Here is a 22,990-nt window from a genome sequence, read left to right on the forward strand (position 1 = left end):
TTCCCACCCAGTTCCACCCCCTCCCTGAGTGGGCCCCTTTCCCGCGCCTCCCTCTCCCCTCAGCACCTCCTGCATGCTGCAGAACAGTTGATCGCAGTGGGTGGAAGGCACTGGGGGGTGGGGAGGCTGCTGGTGGTTGCAAAGCACCTGCTAATTTTTTTTCCCTGGGTGCTCCAGCTGGAGCACCCATGGAGTCAGCACTTATGCCACAGCAGCCCAGGCTCCCTGGGCAGTTCTTAAGTGATCCACATAGAGCTGCTGAGAGGGGATATGGAGCTACCAAGGTCATGTGCTCCCAAAAGCCTGGCATCACAGAAAGGAGGGGACAGAGGTCAGCTCCATTACCAGTTGCAGTGAGCAGCAAGAAGTACCTCTGGCAGAATAGCCCCTTTGCGCTGCACAGAATGCCCCTCGGAGGTAACAGTCAGAGCTGCCGGCTCGCAGGAAAACAAAACCTCCTGTGAGCCCCATAGACAGCCCAGTGATGGGAGAGGGAACCAGAGGCTAGTCCCGCTCACACATCACCAGCAGGCCAAGCACTCTTGGTTACACATGGGCAATCTAATGAAGGCAGTGGGGTTAGGGCTGTGTGGGGCTCACCTGGGGGCAGGACCCGAAGGTGATGGGGAAAGGGAGGATGTGGCTGCACATGGGTCACCTGAGGGTGTGACCTGAAGGTGACAGGACAGTTGGGGTGGGGACCAGAGGTCAGGATGTGGCCTGCTGAATCATTCCTGCTGGTGATGCTACAAGGCTGGGAATACCTTAGCATGACTCCCAGCTCCTGGGGAGTTTGAGGAATTCGTGCCACTGAGACAATAAGTGAGTACAGGACCCCGTGAGGTGGGTTTGACCGTCACTCACCAGAACAGAGCTGTGCAGTGAGTCACCGTTTGCCGGTGCTGTCATGGGGAGCTGCAAGGTCCTGCTCAGCGGGGTCACAGGGAAGGAGCTTCAGTCCCTGACAGAGAATACAGAGCAAGGCAAGCCCTTGCAAAGGCTCCTTCCGGCCCAGATGCTGCTCGTCCTCATCCCCTGCATGAGCACCTTGTGCCCAGATGAGGTGCCAGTGCCAGGGCATGGCTGAGCACTGCCACCAGGAGGCAGACTGTGGTTGCTGATGGAGACCACAGCTTCCAGCAAACCCAGGGTAGCAAGTTTGGGGCCTGGGGGACCTGCGGGGGGAACCTGAGACCTAAGTCTCCTGGAGAACAATGGGGGTGAGCCCAGGGAATGGGGGGGAAGTCTGGGGTGAGGGGAGGAGACTCAGCGGGTGGGGATGGGAGCAGGGGGTGGGGGAGCAGGGGAAGAGGTGCCTGGGAGAGCTCCATGCGGGGGAGTGTGGAGGGGGGGAATTTAGGCACCCTCCTATCTACCACAGCTGGGCAGCTTCCAGCCTGGCCAGGGGTGGAGCCTCAAGGGGAAGAGGAGGAGCAGGGCAGCAGGGCCCTTGGTGGGGGGAGAGGAGGAGCTGGGGGTGGGGCCAGAGTTCCAGCACTCCTGAGGGGGCCCATAAATTGGCTGGGGTTCCTGGGCACGGGCCCCATTGGCCCATGCAGTAATCCACCACTGCTCTTACTAATTAGGCTACTGATCCCTCCAGGGACTGACCACAGCAACTCCAACTGAAATTCACCGTAGCTACAGGCACTCAGGATCTGACAGGATGAAATATGTCCTAAGCTAACACTTCAGAGGAACTTAGGGCCAGAGCCTCAGCTGGTGTAAATCAGCTTAGTTCCATTGACTTCAACAAAGCTACACTGACATACAGCCACTGAAGATTTCACCCACTCTGCTTAGTCCATCATTTCCACAGTGCCTGGAACTAACTTTAAATAACCCTTTAACAGGCTCGCTGTATTAAAGACAGCAGATGTACTTCACCTGTGAAATCAACATATGGACAAGCAATCACATGACAAATTAATGACAATAGGATGGAAACAGCTCCAAGCCACAGAATAATTATCACCAACAATGGTTACCTGGGGCATTCTGACCCTGCGTGTAAGTCTAGGAGGTGGTTGTATTGTGACAGCAGAGGAAGAAAGTGCAGAGGAAGAGAGAAGAGCAGATGAAGAGAATGAAGTGTCTGCAGTCTTTTAAAGGAAAGAAAAGTTGGTCAGCTAAATGCACGATTTCTTATCAGAATCACTGCTATCATCTTTTGTGATACGAGCATCCTTTATATATACACTTAAATTTGGTGCACACATTGCAAACATCACTCCATGCACGAGACAACACACCTTTCTAGCTTATCCTTCTTTGCTTACAACTGCACTGCATTTTAAAATACGCAGAATGTTAAGCTTTTGTTAAGCTGCTGGCAATACATAAAGATGCTAAACTATATGCTTTTGTAAAGCTTAGATACAATTTTGGTTAAGATCCTGGTTAATTTCATATTAAAAAAATATAATTTGGTAGCATGGAACACAATCTCAGAAGGCATTTTTCCCTCTCTTGTTTACTTCTGGCCCAGATTTTATGTTGCATCAAGATCATCTTGATACAGAAAAGGGGAAAGGAGTCAGTTCCAAACCTCTCATTTTGAAGCTGCCAAAGCCACAGCCTGGGTGTAAGCAAGAACAACCGAGGGGGCATCTGTAACTTACTCCAGCTGGTTATGGTCTCCAAGGGACTATAAATCAGTCGAGCTTTGGCAGAGTGGGGGGTGTTGGGGGGGTGTTGAAGCCAGCTATGCCACCTCCTGCTAGTTGAGAGCTCCCCTAAGATTCCTCTATCCTTTTAATGGAGCACAGCTTGCTCTTCAGCTAGAAGTGTATATATAATTTTAAATAACTGACTCACTCTTGGGAGAAAACACTACTGGCTTTAATTCTTATTTGCACTAAGGTCCTTTTATCCCACTCTGGCAGTGTAAAGGGGCGTTACAGTGGGTGTTAGTGACATTTACATAAAGGGACGTGTAGGGTAAATGAGAATCGGGTCCACTGAGTTTGTTACAAGAAAAAGTGACTCCTGCACTTTAACTAGGTGGCTGTGCAAATATACAGACCCTGGCTAGAGGTTCACAGCACCTCAGGCTCCATTAGGATGAGAACAGCATAGGTGCTTTCTCTAGCTAGGATTAAATGTATGCTTCAGGGCATAAACTGATCACTAGTTAGGGTAAGGAAGGAATTCCCTGTAGTCCATTGTTTTTGTACAGGGAGGTGAATTGCATGGAGGCTGTGATATGCCTTCTTCTGTCACATCTAGTAATGACTACTGATTGGGCCAGGATAGCAGACTAGACGAGGCTTTGGAATATTTGGCCAGGCAATTCCTACTTTCATGCCTATTCTCAACTAACTCTTGCTACATCCTTGCTGAATCCACTTCTAGGCCATTTTAGCCCTCTGCACGCTGGAGACGGTATTGCTAACAGCCACTAGCTAGCTATAGTCCATAAAGGGATAGGCAACAGCTACTGGCCCTGTGCGGCCAGCTGAGCAGTAAGGATTTGAACACACAAGTAAGCGTAGGGTTTCAGAATAGCATACACATGCAGGAGAAGTACCTTGTTTGCTCTGCTTCGAATCTCTCTCAGTTCACCTGTCCTTGTGCCTCTTTTCTCAGCATTATTTCCCTGCCCAGTAGTGATTAGCTTCTGACATAATTGGCTTTCCCCAAAGGAAGAAAAGGGTCTCTTTTCTGGGCTCATACTCTTGTCTAGATTTGATGTTTTCAGGCAACCCTCCACAGAGGTCTCGGGCATGAGATTAGAGCCTTTGTCTGTCTCCTTCCAACCCTCCCTCTCACTGTTTCTGTGGCCTTCTCTATTATTTCGGACCTTGGTTTGGTTACCAATGATGTCACTGAGCTCGGAGAGGAAGCTCTCGGGTCTCCCAACAACGGAGTGAGGGGTCTGACAGCTGCTCAGGTTGGGGGAAGGGCAGCCAAAAAACTTTTCTTCACTTTGCGGAGTGGTATGACTGAAAGTATGAGCAGAGGACAGTGGCCTGGAGGGGAAAGATGGCAGTGCGGATATAATGGACAGTGGTGTGGAGGAGCCCGAAAGGTTAGAATGGTGAAGGCTAACAGAGGGGGAGGGGCTGGCTGCAGCTGAAGGCGAGAGATAGTCGATGGGACAGAGACAGTCTTCGGGGACAGGAGGCAATGGAGGGGTTATGACAGGAGTACTGCTAGGAGACACTCCCACAGTCAGGGAAATCCACTCCGTAGTGATTGCCTGCACCTCTGGAGACAGGGTGTGGCATGAGAAAGGCAAAGGTGGAGGAGTTGGTGTATGGAGCAGCTCAGAGCCAGGAGACTTAAAGGAAAGAAAAGGAAAAAAAGATAGAAATAAGCCAAATGACAAGGAAAAGTACAAAATTCTCAAACACACGTGAAGGCAGTGGGGAAATGAAGAGTGAGTGCAGGAAAGCAGGCGACACAGCATGGAGGATAAACTCTCGCCGGGGGCTTCATGCAGACTGCGAATCCTTACTCACACTGAGTAGTACCTTGCCCCTCAGTTACTGGAGCCGTGGGGCTGCTGAAGGAGCCAGCACTGCTACAAGGCAGGGAGCATCCCGGGAGCTGGCTCTTTGATTTTAAAGCAAGTTCTAGGTTTATGAAGCTGGAACAAAGATGGGCTGAACTCTGCCCTTGTGTGGGGGTGCAGGGCTCTTGGGCATGACGGGCTTAGAGCTTTCCCTGATCATATGTGCGCACCAGCCATGCTTTGCAGGAAACAAGAACGAAAGGAAGAAAACAACTGCTTTTACTGAGAGAATTAACAGAACTGCTGAAAAAACAAAGAAAGGGTGCATACAGGACTTCCAAACCAAGGGGAAAGCCGGCAGCAAGGCGGCAGCAGGCATGCCATGGCGACGTAGGATGTGCCAGGCCCACACATACTGAAGCTAAGTTGAGATTCACTTTTTTAGGGAACCCCAAGAAAGCAAGCACTGTCTCCTCTTCACTTAATGGCAAGGAACAGAAATACCTGCTAATAAGACTACTAAAGGAAGACAAGGACAAAGACACTGACTGTAGCCCTGAAATTTCCAATCCTTCTCTAGTCTCTGTTGCATGCCCCAACCTCCTGACTCTCCTTCCCCAGCATTACGCACCGGAAGGTCTTGTTGTGTATGTTGAACAGAACCAGCTAACACCTTCCCTTCCCTCCCTCACCCGGGGACTCAGGCCGTGCATCTGCACATATCATGTATGTGCTCAACTTTAAAGCAAAAATGTTTGCAGGCACAGGGTGAAATGTATCAAAGGCTACAGAGCCCCACAGCCAGTCCTGGATCTGAGATTGCCACTACAAACAGGACAGACTGCAATCCCAAACTGCCACCAGCCACTGTCTCTGTGATGGATTTAATTCCCCAGTTTTGCGCTCCTAAAGGGGTCAGACTGGCAGGCCCTAGAGACTCAAGCCTTCCATTTAGCTACTGACCATGTACAGCATGGGCAATGGTAACTCAGGCCTCCGACACACTGTCCTGCCTAGCTGTCTCAGCCCTAAGCTGGAGTTGCTATGTGGAGGGATAATTTAGACCTTGATCAAAATCCCATTGAAACTGATGGAAGGACTGCCGCTGACCCCTTTGTCTCAATACCCTTTTAATCAAACAGGATGCCCATCAAAGTGATAGTTTGACTTGCGTAGGCACCGGTCTCATCTAACTGGACCAAAGTCACTGATTTATCCCCACAAAGGCACTGAAATTCACTCAACTTGCCATCCTTGCCAACCTAGCCAAGGTTCAACCTGTGATCAGAGATGAAATGCTTTCTGTTCTGTCCCAGTCCTCCCAGCCACTCAGTCTTTCTGGTAAACGAAGTGTAACCCCTTCGGCTCAGCTTTCCCTGGGCCGGTACAATGGGAGCGAACTGGACAGGACAGATGGTGCTGCTGCACAGTACACCCTAACTTTGGCTGGGGATTTCTTCCTGCACACAAATGACTGCGGCCTATTGTTCTGTAAGGTCTAGTAACTGGCTACATCTAGTCTGGGTACCTGCGGGGAAGCCGTTGTGCTGCGATTAGGGGAGTGAGACATCGGCAGCTCAGGGTAATCAACAGCATTCTTCACTAGTGGCCGCTTGAGCACATCCACGTAAGTGACAGGGAAAATGCCTTGGCGGTTGCTGCCAGAGATTTTCCCTTCATACCAGTTCTCATCAACTCGCCGAATCACCGTGATCCTTTCGCCCTGCAGGAGAGAACCATCACATAGCACTGATGCTAACCCAGCGTGTAAACCTGCAGCACAGGAGATGAGAGCCCTCGCCCCAGCTGAATTCAAGCCCTCTGTGGCATGTAGCCCCACCCTCCTTGACATGGCAGCATGTTTCTGAGTTCAGCTGACTGGGGAGGTTCACCTGTCCTGAAGCTAGCTCAGGCTGTCTGCAGACTCAGGCAGGCAGCAGTCACTCTTGGGTCACATTTAACAGAGTTTCTTTGCATCCAGGATGCAAGAAACATTTTTTTAATATGAAAGCTGAGGTTCTGATCTCATTGTGTGACTCCCAGAGCAGAGTCCCCAAGCCTTGCCCCCAATTCTCTTCCCTTCTGTTCTGCTGACAAAACACACAAGAAAGACTTTTGAATCCTGATTATAAACTGCAAGCTCCAACCTTGAATAAAATGAAAAAGACAATAGGGAACATGGAATTTTAATATCAACACACGTGCAATTATCTGCCAGCTTTGAGATGGAGAAATTTTGCTGTTTAAGGTACTTTAATAAATGCGTTTAGTTCTGCTCTGAAAAGTGACTCTGAAAATGGCACCTTCTTACTCCCTGTCTGCATTCATTGCCTTACATGGGCACTACAGTAACACAGATATGTGTTCACTTCTGTTCACTCTTGTGAGCTGGTTTGGCTCAGCAATGCTATGGGAGAACAAGCTAGTCAGTAATTCATCAATGGAAAGTTAATGTTCCCAGTGCAGAGTCACATTCTGCACCTGATTTTACACCTATGCAACCCCAGTGATGATAATGGGGCTAAACAGGTGTCCCTCAAGGCCTAATTTAGCATGCAGAACCACAGCACCAGCACTGCACCCATGCTAGTCCCTCTGGAGTGGGAATACAGCACGCGCGTGCTTTCTTGGATATAGACAGCCTCCCTGCAAAACATTCATCACAATAAACTATGGTGATGGGTGCTGAATAAACCCCCAAGGATTAGATTAATCTAATTAGATTATTCTAACATGCAAAAAATGGTTGCCAATTTTAGTGGATCATCTCCTTTGAAATGATGCACCATCTGGTTTGTTTTGATAAATGCTTTCACCCAATGAGGGTCCTACCTTTCTGAATGACATTTCCACTCGAGTATCCCCATTAAAGTTAAATTTAGCAACAGCATCTCCATACTCCAATACTTGCATTGCGGCAAGCTTTTGGGGCTGGGCTTTTTCAGCGGGCGGAAGTAGCTGAAAGAAAGAAATGAAGTCCAATGACCCATCAGGAGCCCACAAGCGGGTTGCTCTCAGGAGGAGCTGTGGCTCTGGAATGAGAACATTTCAAAAGGAAAGAGGTACCTCTATGTAGGAGCGTGGGAAGATGCCGACTCTGCCATGGTGTTCTCCTTCATACCAGTTCTGGTCAATCTGCTTGTAAATGTAAACAATGTCTCCTTTTTGAAGAGGAAGTTCCCTGTTAACAACACATTGGTTACAGCTGAACTGCATACTGTCCACAAACAAAGCACAATGAATTTCACTGCAGGAGAGAGAGGCTGTGTATATTCACTCTGGTCATCCGAAGTGCCATCCTATATACCTGCTGGGTATCTCACACTTTCCAGGGTGGTACCTATCAACCCATCTGCTGCAAGGTGGGTTTGGGAAGAAGCATATAAATCACACTCAACCCTCTCATCTAGATGCTACCCTGTTGTTCTTACTATGAGATACCAAGGTTTGCTCACTGTCTGGGTGCATTATGGGTGTGGCTTTCCACAAAGGAGGTGTGGCCAGACTTCATTGAACATGCTCCCCTTCACAAGCAGGGGAAAGAAAAGTCAATGAAGTGTTAAAGCACCAGCCACTGGCTGCCCACTGGCAGTGCCCACTTTCCTGCTTTGGGTCAATCATTTCGCCTGTACACTTGTTCACTTCACAAGGAGATAAGTGGGACAGGACCATTTTGAGAGAGTTTAAGAGGAAGCTAATTTGCTGATAATGGAACCACCATATATATGACACTCCAGGACATTCATGGCCAGCCAGCCTTTGCAAGCATTACGGACTTTGCTTGGACCAGCAGTGGGATTTGAACTTGGAAACTTCAGCAGGAAAAGCAGGAACTTTTCAGCTTGAACAAAAGGACCAACTCCCATCACGAGCAGCTGTATCATACTCTCAAACCTCTTCTATGGGCCAGCCAACAGTGAATGACAAAAACCCACCCTGTCCTCTCCTAACATGGATGACACAAGCGCCTCTCTCTCTTGGCCACATCAACATCAAATGTACACAGTGAGCAGGTGAAAAACACTGTTCTCTCAGGCTGGGATCTGAGCAACCAACTAGGCTCTTCCTGCCTCTTAAAACACCACCAGTAATAAAGATACTGCAGGCAGGACACAACTGGCAACTCGGCTTATGATGGATGAAGTGGAGTTGAATCCAGCTCACCCTCCAGGAGGGGCTAGCAGGAACAAACACTTGTTTGTTTCAGTGAAGCAACTGGATTTGCCTCAAAGACATATGGGGAGCAGATGCACAGAGTATACAAAGCTACTCTACTGACTTGAAGGACTTGCTTTGAATTACTGGATCGAGACACACTCCAGAAACATTAATCAGTCTTATTATACATCCTAAATGTTGCATGATATGCAGAAAAAGCAGACAGAGAGAGATAGAAACAGCAATATCAAGATATACTCACTTTAGTGTCTGTGCTTTGAAGTCAAACTTGGCTCTAGCAAGTCTCATCTAAAGATTGAAAACAACAAATTAAAACAACAATTATGTTTTCAACCCATTACTGAAAAGGCTATGGAAATGCTTCCCAGCCCTTTCAAAGACTAGCACAAATCTGGGGGTGAAACTAGCAGATCTTAGTTCAGATATTCTGCTGCATGCTTCTTGCCCCAGAGTCCAGATCCGCTCTGTGGATCTGAGAGAACTTATTTCTCAATAGGCCAAGTGCCACCTTCTGGTATAAATGTAACCAATGGCAAGGAAAGCCCTACAGCGGGGAGTTTAACGGAAGTAAATGTTTAAACATGTGACCATGTCAAACCTTGCTGAACCGGACAACTGCCCCAGTAACTACAATGAGTCTGTGGATTAAGGATCAAATTCCCCTTGGATAAAGGAAAAATTTGCTGGCCAGCAGAAGGCAATAGGGTGATACTCACATGGGACTCACACGCCACTGAAAATCTATTGTCCACCTGCACCGTGGCCCATGTGCTACTATGGTCATTGTTTCAATTGGTAGGAAAGAGACAAAGGCCAGGAGGAATTGAAGAAAAATAAGCATGTGTCTAAAACTGTCTCAAGTTAGTTAAAAAGGTAAATAGGATGTGTTAAGAGCACGTCTATCGACAGCTTTTAGGGGGTGATTTTGTTGGCTGATTAAAATGGTCCTAAAATATTTTGACAATTTTTAAGCCACTATGGCAATAAAATAATAATATAAAAATAATTAGCAATTTTAGAAATAAAATAATTATAGTTGTTGGTAATATAATAATCATAATAACTAATAATTGATTTAGTTGGGGAGTGGTCCTGCTTTGAGCAGGGGGTTGGACTAGATGACCTCCTGAGGTCCCTTCCAACCCTGATATTCTATGATTCTATGAATATCTTACACTCACATGGCACCTTTCATTCTGAAAGATCCCAAAGCACTTTAAAAACAATGGGTTCATTTCTGGCCTCAGTTACACCCATGCAACTGAGAGCAAAAGTTAGTCCTGCACACAGGAACCACCTCACTCGTCACTGAAATGCAGCCACCTCTGGGGTGAAATACAGCAGCTGTTTAACAGCACACAGCAATGATACACAACGCTTTAAGGCGGGAAGTGGCATGTGGCCACCTAAAAACCCCAACTCTTGTGAAAAGTGCCATGGGAGGACTTGAAAAGCATCTCCTCCTTTGTCTCTTTTAGAGGGACTAAATCATGTAATATTTAGGAAACATGCTGGGAATTCTTCCAACTCTTTTCTAGAGCAGTATGGAGCGTCTTTCAAAAGAAGGAGAACAGCATAATCTATTTCTAACAAAAATACAGGACAGTCACATGACCAGGATCAACAAGACATGAAGTTTCTAAGCATAAGGCACAGACAAGAAGACAATGTAGCAGTCTGATGCAAGGGATGTAAAATGCCTTTGATTCACTAAAAGTAGCTGATATTTAAACGCATGCATCACAGGTGTGCACCAGCAATTCTCAGCAGGCATGCTTTAACATATACAGCTTGGTATAGAGATATCAATTAATTTACCAGGCACAAGAGCCAAAGCAATTCTAAATGAAGCCAGAATGGGAAAAAAATAAAACATTCTCTGGAGAGCTAATGTCGGCCTAAAGCGCAACATTGTGAGAGGCAAATATTGCATTGGGTCAAGCAGCAGACTGAGGTAACTATAACAGACCTCTGACCCAGATTTCCTCTTTGCTGTATCGTCTACATTTAGGAGGTCCCCAAACCGCTCATTAGTGATAAACTGATGGTGCGTTGGAATAACCCCTGTGTGCCTTCTAGCTGCAATATCAGCTTCTTCTTGCTCACGTTTAAGTCGTCTCTGGTCCTCTAAAAGTTTCTGCCATAAAATTGCATAAAATGGGCAGTAAATCATCTAGTTTAGGGCATTTGAAAACTGCCAGCAAATGTGACTTTAATACAGAACTTCAGAGGTGCCGGCAAAATGCAGCAGCTTTAGAGAAATATACACAATCAATTCTATCAACTACACAATGGTTCCCAGTTGATTAGCTTGGCATACAAAATACATTCCATTACAGTGTTTTTAAAAGCAGATTATTGGTAGTTCTTAATGGGATCATTTACAATGAAAAAACTCAGCATACCAAGGACCCGATCCAAAACCAATGGACGTCAAGGGAAGTCTTTCCACTGACTTCAGTGAGCTTTAGATCAGGCCCAGATGGTCATTTAGACACCTAACTCCCATTGACTATCAATGGAAGTTGAGTGGCTAAATGCCCTTTGTGACTTTGCAGATCTCTCCCTAGTTGCTTATGGCTCACATAACAAACATCACCTAGTAAAACAAGTAATTCTCTCTAACAAAGTATTTCCGACTTCCCCATCCTTTGGCAGATTAGTGGAAACGACGGCCCTTGATCCCGCATTCCATGGGTGTAAGAGTCCATCCACCTGGATCTGACTGCAGGAGTGGGGTCCAAGCTTTGTGCTAACTCACCCAAGGGCCTTAAGTGCCAATGAATTCAGATCATTGCTATTCATATATTTTACAATGCAAGGAGATAGCAAAAGATGTGTTTGCACAGAAATTAAAAGGAGGGCTTAAAAATATTTCAAAGCAACATGTTAAAATTATTCAAACTCAGAATATAACATGATTCTTCAATGAAAAAATATCCCCCAGTTTGTCACTGGCTTTTCAGAGAAGCAGATAGGTGGCTAATTAAAATTAGTAACCTCCCAGAGTGCCAACAGTTTGTATCTTTCTTCAATATTGAATTTAGCCAGTGTTTGGAAAGACTGGGTGGTTCTCTTATGATGTTAGTTTGTAATATACTGGCCAACAATTTCAAAAGGGGCTGGTGAATTTTGGGTGCCAAACAGAGACACAGTAATGTATTCAGAGATGGAATATTCAGCTCTTTCTGAAAATGAGACCCATTTAAAATGTCTTAAATTGGGCACCCAAAATTGGGTATACCCAAAATCACCAGTTGCTTTTGAAAATCTTGTCTTTACCAATTAATGCTTGGCTGAAGAGACTTCGCTGACACCATGTTAGCTTATAGAAAGACCACTTTACCCTCCTGTAAAGCACACCTGCTGAATTATAACAACACAGTACATCCTTACTATATCGTCCTTCATTATTACAAACCTTTGGCCATAACAAACCCGGTACCTTGATCCCAACTACAGTCCCAGAGCCCCAGCCCCACTGTGCGGGGCTCACAGCCAACTACCTGGAGCCCCACTCCTGCGGGGGCTGACTGCCTGGAGCCCTGACACCCACAGCTGAAGTCACAGATGTTACCTAAACTCACCCTCCCTGACTGACTCCTAGCCTCAGGTATCATTATTAATAATAAATTAATGTAGCGAACACTTTTATCTAAGGCCTCTTCATTAACTTACTCCAGCAGTGTATCATTCATTTTGATTGTCCTTTCGCTGTAATGAACCCCTGGCTATCATGAACAAAAGGCTTGAATTCCAACAGGTTCATTAGAGCGAGGGTGTACTGTACTTCTCTAACAGATCTCAAAACACTTTGCAAACACTAATGACCCCTCATATCATCCTTGCATGGTTGGTAAGTATTATTTTCCCTATTTAAATACTGGGTAAGTTGAGGCACAGAGAGGTCAAGAAGTGACTTGCCCAAGGTCGTACAGCAAATCAGTGGCAGATGCAGTAATAGAAATCTGGAGTCCCTTGTTCTAACTACTACATAACACTTCCTCCATAAGTAGGTACAGAGATGCAGAGGCTATGTAAGGGCAAATGGTGTACTTCCTGTATATTTAGCTGTTAGAAATGTTTCTAAACCACAAGGAAGGGCTTTACCTCTTTATCATCATGACGTCTACGAGTAATTTCTTCTGGAGTTTCCATGTAATCGACTGGTGCAAAATGCCTTGGTGATTCTGAATCTACTTCAAAACAACACAAGGCAGTTAAAAAACAAATGGACTTATCTTGTGTCACCAGAAAGGAAAAAAAATATTTTAACAGCACTACAATTTGCTTCCATTACAGCTGAAAGGATTTTCAGTTGCTGTTGACCAAATTCTCAGTCAGATATTGATAATGTTTTGGAATTTTTTTTTCCCTTTTGGGCTGTACTTGCGAACACAGATTGAAACAAAGGATAATACAAAGGTGGGAAAGTGAGTAAAAACATAAAAAGACTTTGTGAAGAAAAGATTTGCTGCCATTGAAATATGATTTAGCATATTACCGTCACCACCCATGCAAACACATACAAACATGATTGCACACTCAGAAACAGAGAGACACAATTAGACCTGGAGGAACTGCTCCTTAGAAAACCAAATTAACTGGGTTGATGTGTTTTATTCACACATATGCAAGTGATACGGGATTAAGAATATCTCATTGCAAGATTTTCACATTCTAGGAGTTGCCTTTAAGACAAACTGAGCTGGATGGCAGCTGTTAACGAGTTCTGAACAAAAATGCTAAGCAAGACACGCAAAGGACATCAGACACACGAGGAAAATGAGCATTGGGTGATGCACAGGCGGGTCAACAAAAAATACGGAGAAAAAAGCAAAGTGGGAAGACAGATAAAGTAACAGTGGTAAAGTACACAAAAAGCCACCTCCAGGGTATGTCCTGAGTTCGCTTTGCGCGTTGTTGTTTCTATCCAAGCTGTGATAGAAAGCACATGGAACAATATTCCCATTATTAAAGGAGTCTGGCGTATCAGCTCGCAGAATGGCACTTTCTGGACTGGATTCCATGCTGGGGAAATGGCTAAGCCTTTCCACAATGTCAAAGGAAGACAGGCGCTTGGGGGCCAGAGGTCTGTCTTCACAGCACAGTTTGTGCAGGGAGTGGTGACTCTTTTCCGCCTGGCATCCTTGTGGCTGAGCTGCATTATTCTGGTTCTCAGTGCTATATACTAGTGGGACTCCCAGGCAGTCCAGGGGAGGAGTCTTTCTGGGGCTGTGCTGGAAGGGCTTTTTCAATCTGAAGGGAAGTGGGCTCATCAGATAGACATTTCTCGGGAGCGCGTGCATGTCCCCGTGGGCATCCCTTTTGGAACTGGGATTCTTGGAGGCTTGCTGTTGCTCGTGCCTACGAATGGTGGTGAACCTGGTGTAGGAAGCTGGGCAAGCTCCTTTGCATTTGTTTAATTTATATTTCTGGGGCCCGTTGGCATGGCTGAGGCTGCCGCCACTGTCGTTGGATGCGTTGGACTGGAGATCAGTCTCGTCCGTGCAAGCCGAGAGTGTGTCCATGGGGACAATGTCACTGAGATCTGACGCCAAGTCCTCCACGTTACTGCAGGAGCGAGAGGAGTTGTTGGCCATGTTGGCAGCATCCTTTTCTTCTTGGTTTGGCTTTGGCGACTCCAGGAGGGATTCTGCTGAATAGGCCGAGCTCAGGCAGCTCTTAGACTGGGGAGAGGTGGGCGATTTGCTTTGCCCACTGGAGAAGTTGAGAGCTGGCATGGACCGGGATCTCTGGATCAGCTGCTCAAAGGCGGTGATGCGGGATGAGACAGTGTCTTTGGGGATTTGCTCCAAATTTTCCCCACTGGGGCTCTGCTCACACCTGTCCCTCAGCTCGTTCTCAAACTGGGATGCAATATCCCTCACGCTGCAGGATGAGATGGTGCCCAGGTGGATCCTGGACCTGTTGATCTGATGCATATTTTTATACAGCATTGTAAACTCCATCCCACTCTTCCTGGGAAGGTAGCCCTTCCTAGAACTGGTGCTGTACTCCTGCAGGCTCAGAGTGCTGCTGGATTTGGTGACATACTCCTGCTTTGATTGCATTAGAAGGTTTTCTACACTTTCCCCTACATTGACCAGGAAAGCTTTTTTGTTATCAAACAAGGCACTGGAGCTACGAAGGTTCTCACAGCTTTGCGCTTTCTCATGAGGCAGCAGGATACCCTTTGTGTCCTGCACAAGAGCAGCAGGAGCAGCTAGTTTGGGTTTGAATTTGGAAGGGAGGATTTCAGTAATGCAGGCTTTTGCAGCTGATAAGGGCTTCTTATGTGTACATGCATGACCTAACATACTGGTATGACTAGCGTTAAAGGTTCGGCTATTAACTGAAGAGGGTGCAATCATATGAGCATTCCCACCTTTACGATCCACTGGTAAGCATGCAGAATAAAATAAATACAACCTGTTAGCTTAAATGCTTGAAAGCTATTGAGATAGGAGAGATAACATGCTTCGATGTCACAAAATGCACTTTAAAAAACTGGTGTTCAAAAGAAAGAAAAGCAGAGAGACAATGCACAAGCCATGTTATAAAAGCGAGTGCAAAGATACAGCTAAATTCTGCAATGCTGCGGATTTTCTAAAATCAGAAGAAGGTCCAGATTCAGGCCTGGAGCACTTGTAGGGCCCAATCCTGCCAAGTGTTGAGCATCCTCCACACCATGCAGGAGGCACTCCGCATCTAGCAGAATGTGGGCCTTAGCAAGGATGCAGAGGGATTAATATTGCAAAAGCAGCCTCACTGTGAGCCAGTGATCAGACCAACCATGGTCCTGCCCACACAACAGCTGCCAAATAAGTTATTCCTGCCAGGGTCAGGCAAGTCAGGGAGCGTCTGCACGAAAACAAGTGGACCAGGTCTGCTGGCCCTCAGCAGTTGTGCTTGCTGGGAACTGGCTGAGCATGCTCTCTGCACCGTTTGCACAGTTATGTTTGCTAAAAGCAGCTGGGAGGTGAAGACAGAGACTCCCAGGTGTGATATGCTATTTTGTAGGAGGATTGGCTTGGAAAACAAAAGAACCAGCTCCTCTGTCCCCAGCCATTTTTAGCTTACAACCAGCTCAGAGATGCATCAGGCTCCTCGGCTGTCCCAGTATGCTACAAACTCCAAGGCAGAGGCTCAACAGTGTCACCAGTCTCTGCTGGGCTGGCTGCTCTCTTTGTATCTCATGGGCTCCAAGGCAATTGCCAGGTCGAGAGGCGTCCCATGCTTCTTTGAGCCAGGAGAGCCCCAGAGTGCATAGCACTGAAATAATGCAGACGTGCTCAGGCCAGCAGACACTGCTTGACGTGATCAGACTGCACATCAGGAACAGCAGCAACAGAGGGTGGCAGGAAGAGGACATCAGAGTACTGCGGGGAGGAAGAAAAAGGGGAAGGTGGTGTTGGCTGACAGTTGGAAAGAGGGAGGCAGAAATAAGGGAAAGCAAAGGGAAGAGTCCTGACCCTATTGGTAAGCTGGAGTTGGTGGAGGATAGGGTTAAGGGAAAGCATGGCCAGGCTGGGTGGGGAGAGAAAAGAGGATGAAAGGCAGAGAAGGAGAGAGGAATGACAGGTAGATCTCACTAGGTTTGGATAAGGACCCAACCCCACTTGGCAGTTCACCCACCTCACCATGTGTAATGGAGGGAAGGGGTCAGTGCTCTGCTAACCTACCTTTAGTGGAAGCAGAGCTAGAAGGACGCTTGAGACCGCTTAGCCCCTGCAGCGGGATATCACCACCTTCCAGCACACTTTTGTAAATTTGCCTTTCATTCTCCAAGCCAGCAGTGTCTGCTGGCGCTGGTTCCAGCTCTCTCCTTGCTGCCTGGTAGCTGGGTAAATATGCTGAGCTAGAAAATGGGTTAAAAAAGAAAAGAAAGAGAGACTGATTTCTCTCTCTTCCTGTGTGCTTAGAGAGCATCATGAACAGGTCAGAGGAGATCACTCGTGAACCCGTGCTTAGCGGTGCCTGTGATTCTTACACCTCTGCATGTCAATACTGCTGAGGTAAGATTTCTAGCTGAAGACCATGTATGTACTGAAATCACACTTGAAATACTTAGCATTGCTATAGCATCCTCCATTCCACTGTCTCAAGGGGCTGTACAAATTACACCTCTCTTCACACCTGAGAGACAGGGAATTATTATCCCTGTGTTTTATAGATGGGGAAATGGAAGTACAGAGATGGTAAGTGATTTGTCTAAGGGCAGGTCTACGCTACAGATGGGATCGATGCTCTGAGATAGATCCACCGGCGGTCGAGTTAGCAGGTCAAGTAAAGACCCACCAAATCGACTGCGGATCGCTGTCCAGTCGACCCCTGTACTCTACCCCCGATAAGAAGAGTAAGGCAGACCCCGCCGTAACTCGACCTAAGGTATGTTGACTCCAGCTACATTATTCATGTAGCTGGAGTAGTGTTGCGCAGGTCGACTTACCACGTTAGTGTAGACATACCCTAAGGCTATTCAGTGGCCGAACTGGGAACAAAAAACACACCTTCCAGCACCTAAGCTTCTGCTCTAACCACTATTCCTTGCTGCCGCCCATTCACAAATAGCATAGACTGTTTCAAATTTAAAAAGTATATTCCTGGGGTTAAATTCTGCCCCAACCTGCATGGCAGATCTCAGTTCTTACGTTCTTTTCTGTCCACATGCACAGAGCTCCCCTGTAGGAAGAGCAGAATACTGGAGTCCAGATCTGCCAGGCAGGTGCAAGAGCAGAATTCTGTCCCTGGCATTAGACTGTGAGATTTATTTTAAAAATAGACATGACTTCATTTGTTTAGGCCAACAGAAACTAAAGTGATTGATTAGAACTCCATGCAGGCCAAGGTTAAGGAATCTCCCCAAAGGCATGAACCTTAGAAGCAGTTTCCCACATAGTATTATTCCTACAGCTCACTGTTCTCTCCCAGACACAAAAGGTCAACATTGCCACAGTATAAATGACTTTTCCAGAGGCAGAAGACATGCTAAACAGTCAAGCAGGGTGTGTGTTTCATTGGAGCAGATCTCATCTGATACCAGTGCTTGATAGGGTTGCCAGGTGTCTGGTTTTCAACCAGAACGCCCACTCGAAAAGGGACCCTGGCAGCAGTGCTGACCGGGCCGTTAAAAGTCCGGTTGGCAGGGCTGGCAGGCTCCCTACCTGGCTCTGTGCAGCTCCCCGGAAGCAGCGACATGTCCCTCGGGTCCTAGGCATAGGGACAGCAATAGGGGCTCTGTACGCTGCCCCACCCAGAGCGCTGGCCGGGAACTGCAGCCAACAGGAGCTGTGGGGGCAGTGCCTGTGGGCGGAGGTAGTGCACAGAGCCGTCTGGCCGCACCTCTGCCTAGGTGCCGAGGGACGTCACCACTTGTGGGGAGCCACCTGACATGAGTGCTGCCCAGAGCCCATAACCCGAAAGCCCTCTCACTCTCCAACCCCCTGCCCCACCCCTGAACCCCCTCCCACATCCAAACTCCTTCCCAGAGCCCACACCCCCCAACCCAACCTCCTGCCCCAACCCCTCACCCCCCCCCACACCCAAGTTCCCTCCTGCAGCCTGCACCCTGAACCCCCTCTTGTGCGCCAACCCCCTGCTCTAGCTCAGAACCCCCTCCCACATTCCAAACCCCTCGGCCTCAGCCTGGAGTCCCCACTTGCACCCCAAACCCCTCATCCCTGGCCCCACCCCGCTGCCCACACCCCCAACTGGAGCCCACACCCAACCCCCTGCCCCAGCCTGGATCCCCTTCCCGCACCCTGAACCCCTCATTTCTGGCCCCATCCCCGAGCACACACCCCCAGCCCAGAGCCCATAACCCCTCCTACACCCCAACCCCCTGCTTCAGCCTGGAGCCCCCTCCCACACTCCGAACCCCTCTGCCCCAACTTGAAGCCCCCTCCTGCACCCCAAACCCCTCATCCCCAGCCCCACCCCAGAGCCCGCACCCCCAGCCGGAGCCCACACCCCAACCCCATGTCTCAGCCCAGTGAAAATGAGCGAGTGAGTGAGGGTGTGGGAGAGCGAGTGACAGAGGGAGGGGGGATGGAGTGAGCGGGGGGCAGAGCTTTGGAGAAGGGGCGGGGTAGGGGACAGGGCCTCAGGGAAGGGGTGGGGAAGGGGATGGGGCAAGGGTGTTTGGTTTTGTGCAATTAGAAAGTTGGCAACCCTCGTGCTTGAGCATCTTCAGCTAGACACTCCACAATGACAATAATAATAAGATGAAATCTTATTATAACAAAGCTATATTGGGGACAAAATATGTCCTGGTAAGTTTAAAAAAAATCAAATCATTTATTGATTTGAGGAAACCATCTGAAAGTTGGCTAAGACCCCATGATTCCCAGATGTATATCTGATTTGTGTGAGCAGCAATAACATACCAACAGATGTATGTGTGTGCTTGGTTACTTGGAAGGGACATGGCGCCTGATGGGTACAGCTTCTTTCAATGACTCAGAAGGCCATTGATGGAGTTGGAATTACAAGACATTTGGTCCTTTCATGGGATTTCAGTTCCTGGAGTGGGGAGGAGATCATGAGAAGACCAGATCTCCCATTAGTTTGGGCCCTGGGGTAATAACAGAGCTAGTGAAAAGCAAAATACAATTCTTTGGCTCCCAGGCAAAACTCCTATTGGCTTCAATGGGAACCACAGCCAGAACCATGGAATGGGTACCACAAACACAGCACTATGCAGCCTGAATCAGGTTTACCCCAATGTCTGGTTGTCAGGCTCCTGAGGAGCCCAAATGGGCAGCCCCAGTGATTACAGGCTGATATTTACTCACGGGAGGTTCGTGACCTGGGAGCGGGATATATTTTAGCCCAGTAATTAAAGACCAATGACCCAGACGATCCTCTCTTGGGGAAACACCTGTGAGAGAGGAAGTGTTCGGGAGACTCCCATTGGCCCATTGTTGACTTCTCCCCCATCATTGCCCACCCTCTGAAACAGGCTGCAGGGCCTGCCTCCAGTATCCATGGGAGGCCAGAGCCATCGGCATGGAGGCGCTATGACTCTGGATCTGGCAGCCAGCAGCATCCCCGTGCCATGACAGCTCTGCTCCACTGAAGCCACACTACAAAGGATTCCTCTGGCCCATGGTCACCCAGGGGAGAGGGGTGGCTCTGAAGAAAGGACAGTAAAGCCCCCAGGCAGCATTACCTTTTCCACCTAAGCTCCACAGGGCTGGAAGGGGAACAATGTGCGACTCCTCCCAGGCTACCCATCCTGTCCTCCATCCTTTCCCCTCCCACAGCACAGACCCCCAAGTGCTTCAGTGGGGGCAGGAAGAGAGGGGAGCCTGTGCTGCTAGAGGTAGCACCCCCATGCTCTTCCACGGGGGCAGATCCATGTGCAGAGAATACCTTCCCCCTTGCATGGAAATTTCAAAAGAATGATCCCACCCCATGAGCTGAGAAACAAAAGATCAGGCAGCTCTCCGTTTCCTTAAAACATTTACTGTGGGCGCAATGTTTGGAGGTAGTCATCTAAACAGGCACAGATGTGGTGGAAGTAAGTGATGTGCCTTCACTGAAAATCTAGCCTTGGTGTATCTACATAATGCAATGTAATTATATGTACACCGACATAACTTCACATATTAATGTGTATACAGACTTTTGACCATTGTACCCACACTAAATATTGTGAGGAGAATAGATACATATGGGAAACTGATTAAACAGAATTCATTTTAAAAAATTAGAATGAAACAAACACTTAATCTATATAACTGGTAATTATGAGATTATAACCACTTCACAGAGTTCTAGGGAGGCCAAATTCAGGAATTTTGGTTCACCGCTGTCGCCAATAATGAGCATATCATTTATTTATGGAGAGCCCAACTGAACTCCTACAGCAGTCGATGGTGGAGTTTCCTTGGACTTTGGTGAGAATTGGGTAGGGCCCTGATGGAAGAATGAAGTATACTGATTTCAGATGATGAAAGTGATCCAGGAAAGTAGCAGTCAAGGTAATCTGATGAAAGGGAAGACTTACAAGACTTGGAACTCTTTGAGGGCAGTCAGGAATTCAGAATCCTTACCAGTCACTGGCAAACATAAGTGACACATATATTTTGCAACACACTCTGATTTCCTTTAATTTTATTACCCTGCCTTTGCGAAAATAAAAATTAAAAAAAAATCATGAAATAATGGACTTGATAAGGCCAGGACACCTTCCAAATTATGATAATGGAAGGAAGTTCCTTTGCAAAGTGAACCCAGGCAAAAGGGAACTGTGCAAAACTAACTGTATAGAACTTCAAAACCACATATCATAAAAAGTCAAGGAAGATGAATATACATGAAATTTGCAGACATCGGAGGGGAAAACATGCTCGTCCCTACTCCCCATCCATCTGGATTGGATAACTGTGCCTAGTTAGAATACTACACATCTGTTTCAGTTAAAGAGAATAACAGGTTAACAGGGAGGTGCTAGATCCCCAGTGGTGGTAAACTGGCACATCTGGCTCTGGAATTTCCCTCCATCTTTTACACTAAACTGGTTCCATCTGCAATACATTTGGACAGAGCACATCTCCTGTTGAATCTTCCTCTAAAATAGCAGCATAAAATTGTAGTCTGAGAATTATTTAATTGTTTTCTTTGCCTAGAAAGTTGGAGGTGGGACCACTCATTGGAACATTTGCAATCAAAATGACTAGACATTTTATGGCACTGGGACCCTTGGACAGGACTTATGGTTTTAACTCATCTCACATGAGTGAGAGAGAGAATCTTAGCATGGCCCATATAGCATGATCAATTATTTGTAAATTAAATGTAAGAGGAAGTTACAGTTTTCTTTGCTTTTTAAATAGAAGGCATGTAGAACAATGATTGTTTCTTGTTTGGGTACCACTAAACAATAATGATACAATAACTTCCAACTTAATTCAAAACTATATAGCTGACCTTCTACCCTCAACTAATGCACAAATATCATGCTAAAATTATCTGCATGTGTCACCTGAAAGAACCACTTCTAACATCCTAACAGAAAAATCCCATAATTGTGAAACAAAACAAACAAGTGGTTCTAAAACTTACTAGGATGAGTGGTCTGAGGACGTTTCCAGAGGAGTGTTGCTTGCTGTACTCTGCAAAAGTCCAAACAAAGAAGTCACTGATACACAAAGAGATGCAGAGAAAGGAAAAAGTCTTGCTTAAGTCATTGAGACTACTATATTGGTCTTCGGGAGACACTGAGATTTCAGTTTAAATGCAGTCTAATACATCAATGTCTCTGCAGAAGACCAACAATTTTCTTGGGGTCCTTCGGGGCAGCAACAGGTTTTAAGCATAGCCGATGCCTTTTCATGGTGCCTACTCTATTGTCTGCGAATGAGTCATTGTGAATAAAGCCAAAAGCTAGAAGAGAGAACCAGCCGGGCCAGGACCAGGAGACACATGCTTATAATTATTTCCCAAGGCTTTCCCCCTACACCCTCCGCCCCCATTTTCTTTAAAGGTACATCACATTTCTGTGGCATAATACATTCCTCAGCGTTCAAATCAGTATCATCCTGCTAAGAAAAGAAATGGCTAAGCCCGGGTTCCTTCCTTAAGGAGCAATGCCAGCTGCACAGGTTCAGTAGCAAAAGCCAGCTCCCATCAGCTCACTTTTAATCCAGCTAATGCGTCCTAGGCAATTTTGGAAGAAATACTATGTTTACCTTTTAGTCTGTCTCTCCCCCTGTCCCCATATATAGATTCATAAACTGGAAGAAATGCAGATGATATACAAAAGCTAATGAGGCCTTTGAAAGAGCAGCTTTCAAGTCCCAATCAAAATGACTGCAGCTTTAAAATAAATAATAATAATAATAATAGGAGCATTACCGAATCAATCTTTCTAGTCTAGGATTAGTTCTCATCAGAACAGCGGCGATGGCTGCCCTGCCCAAGAAGGCCGCATCAATTGCAGCTTAAGGACAGTTGCATAAAATCTCGTGCGAAAAATCCAGATCTTGGGGTGGGCACAGCGTCCTGACATAAGAGTGGGGTATGTGTGAAAAAATGTGGGAAGGCAGATTGCTTGAAAGGCACAAGATGGTGACGTGACGTCAACCAAGAATTTCAAGCCGATTGCCGCTGCCTATTCATGTGAAAAATAGTGAGGGGTTTTTATAGAGACACCAAACTCCACACAAACCCTAGAAAAGGGGGAGGGGGAGGGGGAAACACTGTAGCTGAAATGGATTTCAAGCCAGATTCTCAGCATCATGTTTTATCATTTCTGACAGCTACACAGCAAGCCATGCAATCAGAATGGTTGGGGCATTCTGTACCCCAGCCTCATTTAATAACCGTCCAGCAGTGAATAGAAGAGAG

General features: G+C 46.9%; 1 protein-coding gene across 9 annotated transcripts in view; it reads right to left on the reverse strand.

Annotated features, from left to right (window-relative positions):
- Positions 1-22,990, reverse strand: part of SORBS1 (sorbin and SH3 domain containing 1) — a 262,831-nt gene that overhangs the window by 20,287 nt on the left and 219,554 nt on the right. For 3 of the 9 annotated variants that reach the window (XM_074958401.1, XM_074958402.1, XM_074958400.1), the window contains 10 exons: positions 21,707-21,756; positions 16,321-16,496; positions 12,746-12,831; positions 10,605-10,772; positions 8,877-8,923; positions 7,523-7,637; positions 7,289-7,414; positions 5,985-6,179; positions 3,530-4,282; positions 1,989-2,102 (listed from right to left, as the gene is read on the reverse strand). In XM_074958401.1, the coding sequence (XP_074814502.1) occupies positions 1,989-2,102; positions 3,530-4,282; positions 5,985-6,179; positions 7,289-7,414; positions 7,523-7,637; positions 8,877-8,923; positions 10,605-10,772; positions 12,746-12,831; positions 16,321-16,496; positions 21,707-21,756 (1,830 nt within the window). Of the gene's footprint in view, positions 1-1,988; positions 2,103-3,529; positions 4,283-5,984; positions 6,180-7,288; positions 7,415-7,522; positions 7,638-8,876; positions 8,924-10,604; positions 10,773-12,745; positions 12,832-13,523; positions 15,036-16,320; positions 16,497-21,706; positions 21,757-22,990 lie in introns of those variants that run through there. The other 6 variants (XM_074958406.1, XM_074958405.1, XM_074958409.1 and 3 more) reach the window with 4 other exon arrangements.

This window comes from Natator depressus, chromosome 7 (genome assembly GCF_965152275.1).
Source record: "Natator depressus isolate rNatDep1 chromosome 7, rNatDep2.hap1, whole genome shotgun sequence".
Lineage (NCBI taxonomy): Eukaryota > Metazoa > Chordata > Testudines > Cheloniidae > Natator > Natator depressus.